The sequence below is a fragment of the Gymnogyps californianus genome, chromosome 20, assembly GCF_018139145.2.
Source record: "Gymnogyps californianus isolate 813 chromosome 20, ASM1813914v2, whole genome shotgun sequence".
Classification (NCBI taxonomy): domain Eukaryota; kingdom Metazoa; phylum Chordata; class Aves; order Accipitriformes; family Cathartidae; genus Gymnogyps; species Gymnogyps californianus.
This window is the reverse complement of record NC_059490.1, coordinates 3,954,013-3,966,369: the sequence shown is the minus strand read 5'-3', so window position 1 is coordinate 3,966,369 and position 12,357 is coordinate 3,954,013. Positions and strand designations below refer to the sequence as shown.

The following is a 12,357-nucleotide window of genomic DNA, read 5'->3' as shown; positions in this document are numbered from 1 at the left end:
ATCTTAGCTTAACATCCATCTAACCCAGCATATTTTGTAGAAGTTCAGAGTAGTTAGGAAAAGGCAACTCACGTCTACACAAGAGCAACTCATGTCAGCATCTTCAGTCGTTTCCACATTACAAACACCACCCGTAACCTAAGCTGGCAGTGGCTGCCCAAATCTGTCACCTGTTTCAGAGCAAGTCAGCCCCGCTACTGAAAGCGAGCATTAAATCCTCTGTTTCACTACTGGAACTTTGACATGATTTTTCATGTCCAACAAATCAGAATATTAAGTGCACAAACTGCTGAAGATATGATTTTAGTCAGACCACAAGTTACTGATCTAGGACAGGGAGGAATGTTTCAGCTGGATTACTGGTCATACACCTACGTTAACATGGAGATTTCCTGAACCACCAGAAGGAACAAGCCTAGCTACATTTGGAAGAGGAATCCGTTTCCTTGTAAGCACAGCAAGATGTGTCATATTACCAGTGATGCTTTCTTGTCGTGACTCCAAATTTGGCAGTGCATTCATAGCAGTTGGAGCCATCACACCAGGGAGGTTCTTTTGTCAGCATATCTGTTAGAGGCAAAAATGTAAAGGCAAAATGGGCTCAGACACCTCTTGAGTACGCTGTAACATTAAGGAGGCTTTTTCCAGTTTTAAGTTGCATCTAGTATAGTTGATTTAACTCCTCTTGCAGTAGCTGCAGTCTTGTTTGTAGACAATGTATAGTTGCTTTCATCAACATCACATTATCCACAGCGACTATACAGCACAAGTTAAAAAGCAGTACCTAGGTTTTAAGCTACATTAGACTACGACAACAGCCAGGAGTCTCCATGTCTATCTTCCAGAAAAAGTAATATTTAAGTTTGACAAGTCTGCACTGTGCAACTTTTCAGTTAATCATGAGAAAAATTAGTCTTTCTACCCCCCATTTAAAGTAGCAGAATATTCAGAAGTGCAGCCCCTCTGGAATTACTGTCATTTAAGTCAGATGTCCAGAGTTCCTTCCTCCACCAAAGCATCTCAGAAGCATAAGCTAAAACACACTTTCCAACTGTAGCAAGTAGTACTTACCCAGCAGTCTAAAGAGAAGCTGTTTTGTAGCAACTTGGTAGTTGAAGATATTGACTCCTTGATTATTGTTAACTCCAAGACGAGCCCCAGCTCTCACTATTGCACGACACAAGTTAGCATTTCCCTTCATGTAAGCCAACAGGAGCACTGAAAAATAAAAGCCAGACACTTCCCTGCTAACAGAGTGGTAGGCCTTGTGTTACGCTCAGTCCAGAGTAGGATCTTCAGTTCTTTTAAGTCTTCATGTAATGTTCGCATCTTACTGTATTTAACATACTACTGCCAATTATTCCAGCTTTAAAACTGACATACCATTAATATGATTTGAGTGACTTTCAAGTTTAATAGCTGTTGAATCTCACCTACCTGTGTTTCCTTCAGCGTCAGGTTTGTCTAGAGGGTATTCTGGCATACACTCCAAGAAGAGGTCACAGATGGCTGCTGCATTATCTTTCCCATATTGTCCCAAAATATGCATTGGTGACTGGCCTCTGGAGAAAAGAGTTTGTTATCCTGATCAAAGTCTGCTTGCTACTACAGTTACTCATCCAACTCTCCTTGTTTTCAAGTTCCGTTCAAACTTAAACAATGCTACACCTAAGTAACTCAGTACATCATACGCAACTGCCTACTTCAACTTCCTTTTCTTGGTATACATAATTTCCACACAATTTAGACACAGCATGCTCTGCACACTTCACTGTAAAATTAGTGTAGAAATACTACAATCCAAGCCACATCTTTGGGGTTTTTTATCTAGTCATACCAGCACATATTTTAAAATAGACTATGGTTCTTTTAGTCTGTTAAGACTATACTAATTACCTAATATTAAAGGCTTCTGCATCTACATTGCACTCTGTGAGGAGGACCCGGATATTGTTTAGACGGCCGTGCATCACTGCCAGATGAAGAGCTGAAAAATAAAAAAGAGAAGCTTCAAGATTCTGAAGTAGTTAATGTCAGCAATAATTACAGCCTGATAAAATTAAGCACCCTCCTTCCACTTCCCCCACCTTCCCTCTCCAAAACTCCTTCCAACAGCTTTGATTTCTAGGACTTTCATTCTTTTTCACCTTTGAAGAGGGAGCCCATTCAGCAGGCTGTCTGTACCACTAGCAGATATCATTAGCAGACCTACTAAAGTGTTTACATCTACTTGTATAACTTTAGAAGTTTACCATTATTTCCATTTTCATCTACAGCTGCAAAGTCTACTCCATTCTCCAGAAGGACTGAGCAAATTGTGGGCAAATCTTGCTGGGCTGCTAAGTGAAGAGCAGTCTGACGATGCTTAGTCAGTTCATTCACCTGGGCACCTGCAAGCAGCTGTCAAGATGCAAGAAAGAATATGTTCAAAGATGTTTTCAGGGCTATTTGCCAACAGTTTATTTCTGTGAATGAAGCACACGAGACTCCACTGCACAGAGATGCTTCTAGGCCTCCAGCATATATAAAATGCTATCATCACTGAGCTGTTGCAACTTGTGTTCATGTTCAAATCCGCAGAAAGTGCAAGGTAAGGTTCCTCCTTTAAAGTGAGCCACACTACCTAGTGACTGCTGCAAATCAAACACGCTCATATGAAGGCCACTGATGCAGCTCAGCTAACAGTACAAGCTAAGGGAACTTTATGCAAGGCTGAGTTCTGTTTCAGAAAAAGTGGTGTCACCTTCAGCTGACTTCTCCAGCCTACAGATGATGTGCATCAAGGCAGAATGTGCATTTTAAGTAGAGGAAAAATGACTCTCCAGTACATACCAGATTACGCACAATGATCTCTGAGCCAGCTTGTACAGCCAGGTGGAGAGGTGTTAGTTTGGAGGCATCCTGGACCCGAGAGTTTACATTAGCCTGTACGCTTATCAGGAACAGCACGCTCTCAATGTCCGAGTTCTGAACAGCTACATGTAGGAAATTCCGACCTTTATTATCAACCTGTGGCAGAAAGGGCACGTGAAATGAAATCCATTATTTCTGTAGAACAGCAAATTGTTATGTAGTAGAACATATTTTCACTAAGAGATACTTGCTCCCTCTACTTGAGGTGAACTGTAGAGCCTTGTTCCTTTCACTGCTTGACATTAGAGACTTATTTGATAGATGTGACTATCAAATAACTGAACTGAGAACTTACCAGCTGCAACTGCTCACTCTAGTCTGCTTCAGACTACTTTATAACCTTCTCATTTCTTGACCACACACTGGAGAGTTATGACAGACAAGAGGTTAACAGCTGTTGTAGTAAGTACTGAGCAGCAGTTAATGATAGACTCAGTTAAATAAAACAAACTTGAGTCAATGTGGCAGTTAACACCAGAGAAGGAAGCAGCATGCAGTCCTGCCACACTGATGCAAAGTGTATTCATTTTTTGGCTTAATACCAAGTGCAGGCTGTTGTTCATCTTTGCCTTGAAGCTGATGTTAAAGCGTATTTAGAACTGGCTGTATTTGTAACCACATTTTAGATACATTAGAAGAGCTCACTAAGCACTCAAATACTTTACTAGTAATTAAACTTACATAGGGTAGGAAGAAACTCCTGAACAGCTGCCTGAAGTGTCACACCAGAAGCCTGAAGATACAGTTGGAGGTTTTATACTTCAGCAGTGCAGCATAACATCTATTATTCAGTTATTTTAGGTCAGTGTTTCTGTTTTGGATAGCTTTAGGAGAGCTAGGTAATAGATTATTTTCGTACTAGTCCAGCACAAGACAAGAGTAGAGTTAGAACTTTCTCCTTATATACACATATGCCTGTTCCTCAATTCAGTACTGACAAGATGAGATAAGGTTTGACGAGACACTAACCCTTGATGTTCTTACTCACACATAGTATACACACCTACAGTTTCCCAATAAATCCTGCTACAGAAAACTGGCATCTGGCAAACATCATTGCATGTAAAGCCACAAGAGGCTAAAGCAGAATTTGCTTGTCGAACACCTGTTACCACAAACTAGTGCAGTAAGACGACCAGTATGCTTTGAATACTCCCAGATTACCTGTTCAGCAGCTCCTGGTTCCCTCTTCAAAATTGCTTCAGCTGCTTTGTTATTTTTATACGTCATAGCACATGCAAAGGGAGTCATTCCTTGCCTGTCACGTACATTTAGCTTAATATCTGGATGTGAAATCATAAGCTGAATGATAACATTATGTTGGTTGCTAATGGCAACGTGGATTGGAGTTCTTCCTTCTGCATCCTAGAAGGAAACCAGGAAGTTTGTTATGTGAAGGATTCAGTAATACACAAGTCTTTTCCTAGTTCCAAAGAGTTGAGGAAACCTGTCAGTTTAGTTCTGTGACATACCCAGCTGCCTTCGGCTGGGACACCAAACAGTTGCAGTGGGAGCTCAAATCCACAGTGTAAGTAAAGCAAATTGGTATTTGTTTCTCCAAATAGGTTGGCCTCAATCCCGTGCTATACAGCCATTTAAGTAGCTCAGAGTAACATCTCCCATGTAGTCAGACGTTTTGGGGGCAGAGATGAGCATTCAAAGTCACTTCTAGCAAATTCAAATACGGTGTTTAATTACCTGTCTGTATCAAGCAGCAGTTTACAGCCATAGCTGCTTTGTGATTATGTGTTCTGTCATTCAGTTTGATGTCACTTTCAATAGCATCAGGACCTAGAAATGTTATGCATTCACTTCCTTTGTTGCTGTTTGGCAAGCTTCTGTTTAAGGATTACTGTGTAACGAAAAATGAAGTGTAACTCATACTCACCTCACTGTACTGCGTAACAAAACACTTCCCAAACATACTAACAAAGTAGAGTACTCTGAATTTTTACACTATAGTTGATCTAATGATTAATTGCAGCAGAATACAGCCCTGCTCCTGCCTTTAATTCACACTAGGGACAGAAGAGTTGAATTCCAATCATTACATCAGAAAATTAACACTGCAAGAAGTTTTCTGTATCATTATTTTCCTTCAGTATGGCTTCCTGAATTAACCCATCATTTAGGCAGATAAGCACTAGATCTGGTAACAAGGGAAAGACAAGAAAGTAGAAAGTAGGCAAGTGCAGCCAGTCATCACATTGGCTCAGCCATAACAGAAGGATGTTCTTTTTCCTATCAAGCAAAATACACAGCTGAAAAGACGGTTTGTTTTCACTACATTAGAGGCAAAGAATCAACTTCAAAGAAATTGTGCACAATTTCTCTACGTACCTGAGCATTGACATTGGCACCAAACTCCAAAAGGCACTGGATCACCTCTTCTAGTCCCCAGCAGGCTGCCAAGTGTAGGGGTGTCTGTCCATCATGAGCTTCCTCTTCTCCTTCTCCGTTCGGGCCTGGCTTTCTGGGACTATTCACATCACAACCACTAAAATAAACACAATACGGTCCATTTATTACATTTAATCCAGATTTAAACTGTTCCAAACAAGGGTCAGAAAAAAAGTTTACAAGAGCTGATCCAGCAACTGCTGACACATTCTACAAAAGCACAAGTTCCTGGTATTAATTTGACTCTTGTCATCAAGAACATGATGCTAATATAGATAACAGAATGTGTCTTTAAGATTAGTCAGACTTCCGTAAGTGCCATGCACCCACCAAAAGTCTGATGAAGCACATACCTGTTACTGGCTCAAAATAGCATTCGATAAATTTATGCCGGGAAAATATGTACATGCACATTAGAGGGTTTGTATTTTAGAAGGGGGTCTGACCTGCGAATAAGAAAGCATGCTATTTGTTCACTGTTTTCATCAATAGCTCTATGAAGAAGAGTTTGTAAGCAGCCACTTGGTCCTGACCCCCAACAGGTTGAATCACAGCCATGCCTAACCTGGAAGGAGAAGCACAATGAGGCAGTGAAAGTTTTTTTATGTCTCCAGCAGGCTCCTACTACTTTATATAGTCCTTGACTAATGCTTCGGAAACATTATCCCTTAGAGGTAGAATCTGAGGTGCCTTATCTATTCTTGTGACAGTCATTCAATTTCAGGAAGCTACTTTAATGTCTTCTAGACCAATATTTTATTGGTCTACTATGTAATACTTAGGTAGTGTTTACTAACAATTCAGATATTCACCCATATTGTCTGAATAGACAGGTCTTAAGCCAGTTTGGCTAAGAGTTACCTCACTTTCAGCAATGACAAGCACCTAAAGCGAGTCAAGTGGCGTTAGCAGACATTGCCTTTGAAGGTCTGGCCCATTTACTTGCTTTCCTATCCATTCAGCTAAACGGAGAGAGTTTTTTCAGGAACTGTATTTCCACTATTTGTATTCTTCTACTATAGAACCACCTACTCCAGCAATGTGGCACTTAAGACTTGTTCCACTCCACTTGACAAACTATTTACAAAGTTTATACATGAGTAGTTTCAGTGTTGACTCCATAAAGATTCTTATCCAATACCAGCAGAAATGGTCAAGTACTGTTACAAGATGTATTTCTCAGGTCATCAGCACAGCTTTTAAACAGTTGTCTCTAGCAGACAATACAATAACTGGATATCAGAGACAAAGCTTTCAAGTAACTTCCTTATGAAGGAGATGTAAGAAGGTTACTTGTGTCTAAGAAGTCTCCTGCTGGATCACCTATGCCTTAAAGTAAATAGTCTTAAAAGTAAACATAAGCCTTTGAAGGCCTTCTTGATGGAACTTTAAGATGCAATAAAACCAGCACATACTCTAAAGCATACATATGAGTGTTCAGTTTTATCCAGGAAGCTGATCACTACACAAGTCTGGTATGCTACAGACTGATGTTTTTAGTAGATCCTTACTCTTTCCAGGATCAGGAATCCAGACAGCATATTCTATACTTTTATTACAGTGGCTGCAAGATATTTGGCTATGCAGACTACAGTGTTCATAAAAGATTTCCCAAGAAAAAGGAACTTCTGGTGAAGAAAAACCTCTAGAAGTTAGATAGTGGTATAGGACTACTCTGTTCTTTTCATGCATTGGAGTTTGTTTTTGCTGATGAGCCCTTTGCTGCTAGCAAGATGCACAAAAGTGAGACTAAATTAAGGCAACTGACACTCTTACCAGAGTTGATGCAATATCTTCCAGGTTATTTTCTAAGGCAAGCCATAAAGGAGGATTTCCTTTCTCATCTGGCACAGACATGTCTGCTCCTCTGGTACAAATAGCATCAACCACAAGAGGGAGCTGGTTTTTTATAGCTAGCTGTAAGGCAGTCTCTCCATCCTGTGTTCTGTAATAGGTACAGTTCGAAGTGTGTTACTACTGCATTATAAAGTTAGGCCTCGTGTTACAGTAAATTCTTGGCTTTGCCAATAAACATGTCCTAATGTGTGTATTTTTACTGTGGTAAGACCATATCTCTACAGCCAAGCAAACACACCACATTAGTTCTTTCATCACAGCTATGTAATTTACCTTTCTTTCTCCTCCTCCCTGTAGTAGCAAGTGATTGATTTTAAGCTTGAAACGCATGTTAGCGTTCTTAGCCCAGAGACACTGTCATTTCCTTAAGTGCAGCCACTATTTGAACAGAGTTCCTTCAGAGCAAGCCTACTGCCACAGAAGTGAACAGCTTTATCTGCACTGTGGTAACACTTCAAGCAACAGTCAGAAATACCAACTATTAAAAAAATTGAAGTTAGAACAGCAGTATTAGGCAGTTGGCAACCATGACATTCACTATGGTATAGCTCGCCAAATTTCAAAGACAGCCTGTCAGTCATGTAAGCAGATAAATGTTTTGTTAAGTCTAATATCAACTTGTCTAAGAGATACTCAGGAGGCAAGTTCTATCAGAATCTTCTTGCTGGAGCCACATCTAGTTAGTTTAGATGGTAGAACACATGCAGCTCCAACAAGCCAGCAAACAGATGACACTACAGAAGTTCAGTACCATGCCTCTAGGACTTGAGAGTCTGTTACAGAGGATTGTGTTCTACCTAGAATTAAGTGGCACCTCCCTCTGCAGCCTCAAGAGGAGGTACTGACCAGTGGAGCTATATATAGGTCCAAGTTCACATACGTAATCCCTCAGCCATAATTAGTGCCATAAAAAAAAAAGCACCAAATGCATAACTATGTGCAAATCATGATTTGAAACCACCTTCAAGCCAGCATGTAAAGGCAGTCATCACTACGTGCTCCTAAATACATATCCAGTTGAGTGTTTTATCAGTTAAGATCTTACCTGACATTTATATCTGCCTGATGTTCCAGCAAGAAGAGTGCACTCTTACTGTCTTGTCTCTGTATTGCCATATGTAGTAGAGTCTGTCCGTCTGACATTGTGTCATTGATGGACGCCCCAGATCCAAGCAGCTGAGCTGCTATGGTGTGCATGCCTAAAGAATTAAAGCTCATTAGTATTTTACCTTCAGTTCTATAAAATAGAGACACTGAAGATTAATAAATAAAGCTTCAAACTTTCAATTTTCAGTAATTACAGTAAGAGATGCACTGAATCAATGCTAGAGCCTATTAACATTTACACACATGAGCTAACCAACTCATGACTCTACCCAGTTTGAATATTCATTTACAGACTTATTGAATATTGATTACTGAATCCTTTTGGTCTTGCTTAAAGGCACAAGATGCGGTCTGGTAAACAGCAGAGCTGTCCCATTAGTTCTGCCAACCTAAATGTAGCAGAGTCCTCCTTAACCATACCTAGCCTAATCCTTCATATCACTTTAGACTTTTGTGCAGCAAACATATTAACTTTGGTATTGTATTCATAAGCTATTCCCTTGAACATTATTGTATTAGATGTTTACCTTAGTTCCTTCTCCTTTATCTCAGGAGCAGATAAGGGCAATGGTAGAGAGAAAGCTACATTTTAGTTTACTTTCATTGGAAAGGAAAGTGAAAAGCCTGGACAGTACAGATGTTTGTTACATATGGATGACATCTAGCACTCCTGTACAGAGCAACATCACTAGCATTCTGCCTCATCTTTTAAGTCCAGAGTATGAGTAGTCATCCCCCATACAGTTGCTGCTCCCAGCTCAGTAGGACCATGCTTAAATTGATTCAGTAGTGACTACACCACCTCTTTCTTTTGATGACGTCCTGATACTGTTGAAATGTCACTTGGCTGCAAACAAAAAATATCTAGTTTTCCCCAAACCATTCCCCTCCACATTTCAGACAAGAAAGCATCTTCTGAATCAGTATTTCAAGTTCCATTCCCCTTAACAGCTACTTAAAGTAGCTCACCTTCCCTTTGTAAAGGTCAGCATTACTGTATTAACCAGCATCTAGAACAGAGTTAACCATGAACAGACAATACAGTGATCCAATATGAAAACTACCAGGGAGTTCACAGTGGAACAATTCCACAGAACTCCAAGTACAGTTGTGGGCAAGAGGCTCTAGGCTACCTGCTAGTCAACATGGGAAGCTGTAGGGCTAGAAATCTATCAGCAAGTCAGATGTGAACATTCAGTTTTAGAAGCTGAAGAATCATCTAAAGCTCTCCTTCACAGCTTCTCACTAGCAGCACAAGCCAGGACATGAACACACACCTGCTGTTTTGTCTTAAAAAAAAAAAAAAAAAAATATCTTATCCACATCATAGCTTCCATATCTTTTTAAATTCTCATCTTGTTTTGAATGCACATACCTGTCCAAAGAGCCAATCCCAGCACAGTCTGGTCTCTCGAGTCCTTTAGACTAAAGTCAGGAATAATTTGCAAGTTGTTGGTAGCATGAAGAGCATTAGCTACAAAAAATGCATAGGGAATTAGAGCATTCTTGTACTTGACCTGCAGTTGCACATTGAAAGCTGCAGGCGTAGCAATGTCACATTTTGAAGTAGGCTGCTCCTTTAGCAGTCAGTTTGAAAGATCTGAGCAAGATACCTTCAGTTTCCCAGACATGATACTGCTTAGGATTCAGGTAGAATCGCCACTACTGCCTAATCTTAATACTTATACTAAAAAACATTCAACTTTCTAGCTAAGAGGCTTAACCTGTCCCCTTTCTACCTTCACTTCCAAATAGAGTGGCACATACAAAGCTCCGAGAATGAAGAGTGGAGGCTGTACTGCAAGATGGTGACAGCATCCCTCCTTCTCAGCTCCCTGGGATGGAGGATATTCTCCCCAATTCACCTACTCCCTTCTAAATCCCACTTATGGTAGGAGACAAAACAGGCCTTGCTTCAGCTGTCAAACTCCCTTCCTGCTCCTAGAAAGGAGAAGCTGAACTAGTAGCATTTAATAAACTGTCATCTGCTAGCATTTCAGTACTCAAGTCTTAACTCAACTATAATACTAGCATCACTCTGTACAAAATCTTCTTACTAAAAGAGCTGAGGGAGGCAGAAGTCTCACCACAGAAAAATGCTTTTATCCATATTTGATTCCAGCATTTACCTGAACCAAATGCTTTGACAGGGAGAGAAAAGGGATCTTAGTTGTACAGCTAGAATACAACCTCAGGCTAAGTGTTCAAGTCCATCATCTACAGTGGAGATTTTAGAAAGATTCATGGCCAAATTAATTTTCTAGTCTTAACAAACAGATGATTTGAGTTTAAGACTATGTTTAGCCAGTCTTATTAATTGCTCCACTTAAACAATGTTTACAGGAAGACATACTTCATTAGTAGTTTGTCAAAACACAGTTTAGATGCCATCTTGACACACTGATTCACTACAGCATCAATACAGCCTGAACCAGAAAAAACCCTACCTTTTTGTTCCAAGATGACTGACACCACATCTGGGTGATTGTAAGCAATAGCCATGTGAAGGGGAGTTTGCAGATAAACATTCTCTGCTGTTGGAGAAGATGCATCCTTCTGACCAAGCACTGCTTCTGCCGTCTGGATGTTTGGATTGGCTCCTTGTTGCAGAAGTTCTGCTGTCAGGTTTGCGAGGCCATGTCTACAGGCTGTATGCAGTGGTGTTTCTCCCTTTAATAAACAGGGTACTAGGTTAACAGCTTGAGCCATGAAGAGAAGTAGCTTTTAAACTACTATGCCCACAAGAATTGGTGGGAAGAGCTTAACTCCTAGTAGCTGAAGCTCCTTAGGACTTTCGAACTACCTGAGTTAGCCTATATTAAGGACTTTATTACAACAGACACCGAGGAAAGTGTTAAAAGCATGTTAACAACTGGTGATGCTGCAAGAACAGTGCCATGAGAATGCAACAGTTGTCTGATCACTAGTAAATATCTGAAAACACACAAAAGGCTCAGCAGGTGCTCCAACTTCCTTAAGCTATGGTTAGCAATGAGAGGTATCTGCTATTTTATTTCTAAAGAGAAATAAGGAAACTTTCAGACTACAGTCTATAAGTTTCTGCTTTTACCCATTTGTTTTGGTGGTTGACTTTTGCTCCATGAGTTGCTAGGAAGAGAGAAGCTGCCTCATTTCCTGCACCAGCTGCCCTCTGAAGCAAGCAGTTTCCTAAAGAAAAACCACGAACACTGTTAAGAGTGCTATTCCAACCACACTTTGATACTAACAAGTGTGCTAGCACCTTCCCCACTACCTTACAACATTAAAATTTGAAGCCAACAAGGAAAATCCTACCTACTAGTAGTTCCCTTGCAACACTGGACTGTCATGTGCACTACCATTTAGCAATTACACATTCTGAAACTGTAAAGAGGATATTGGGACCTGGCAAGGAGTCTAGATTTTCTGTCACTTCCTGCAAGCCAAGCTCAGCTTGGGACTGTCAGTGCTCCAGCTCTGGGTAAAGCTACTACCACCTACCATTTATTATGCAGCAAGTGCTGTTGAAACTTCATTCAGCTCCTCAGAGTGCAGTTAGCATTAAGCAATTAACTTACAAGCCTTCCACCTACACAGAAATACAAACCTCTGTTTTACCTGTTACTGTGTCTGGAGCATCTGTATTGCTGCCTCGTTGGATCAACCTTGCTGCAAAACTGTTCTCATCAAATGAGGTTCCATTTACAACAGGGGCATCCTCAAAAGGGTTTACAGACTGATCAGACGATACAGTGATATACTGAACTGCAAGCCAGAGAGCTGTGCTTCCTTCATGATCCTTCAGCTCCAAGTCTAGTCTAAAAATAAGAGTTAACGTTCCCCAATTTATACCTTAAAAAGTGGTTCCCCAATGCAGCTTAAGTTTCAAGTGTCTGAACAGCTGTACTAGTTTATCTAATACCTCACTGACAACTTTTGCTTGCCAAGAAGCCTACTGTAGCTCCAGTTACTTCAGAGAATTTGTGAATACTCTGAAACAAGCAAGACACCTTTTAGTGACTACTAAATTTAAGCTTATTGCTCCTAGGAGAGGTGTGGCCCTGGCAGATTTGGGCTCCCGCTAAGTGTAACAGAGACAAA

At 40.5% G+C, this 12,357-nt stretch overlaps 1 protein-coding gene across 2 annotated transcripts in view; it reads right to left on the bottom strand.

The window, feature by feature from the left end:
* Nucleotides 1-12,357, bottom strand: part of ANKFY1 (ankyrin repeat and FYVE domain containing 1) — a 79,713-nt gene that overhangs the window by 49,498 nt on the left and 17,858 nt on the right. For both annotated transcript variants that reach the window (XR_007767546.1, XM_050908879.1), the window contains exons 10-24: nt 11,875-12,074; nt 11,348-11,445; nt 10,725-10,947; nt 9,653-9,751; nt 8,216-8,369; nt 7,090-7,258; nt 5,760-5,878; nt 5,254-5,410; nt 4,078-4,278; nt 2,833-3,009; nt 2,253-2,400; nt 1,897-1,987; nt 1,438-1,562; nt 1,072-1,218; nt 477-567 (exon numbers count right to left, since the gene is read on the bottom strand). Coding sequence is in view for 1 of the 2 variants with exons in the window: in XM_050908879.1 (XP_050764836.1) it covers nt 477-567; nt 1,072-1,218; nt 1,438-1,562; nt 1,897-1,987; nt 2,253-2,400; nt 2,833-3,009; nt 4,078-4,278; nt 5,254-5,410; nt 5,760-5,878; nt 7,090-7,258; nt 8,216-8,369; nt 9,653-9,751; nt 10,725-10,947; nt 11,348-11,445; nt 11,875-12,074 (2,199 nt within the window). In the remaining variant the exon portion in view is untranslated. The remainder of the gene's footprint in view (nt 1-476; nt 568-1,071; nt 1,219-1,437; nt 1,563-1,896; nt 1,988-2,252; nt 2,401-2,832; nt 3,010-4,077; nt 4,279-5,253; nt 5,411-5,759; nt 5,879-7,089; nt 7,259-8,215; nt 8,370-9,652; nt 9,752-10,724; nt 10,948-11,347; nt 11,446-11,874; nt 12,075-12,357) is intronic.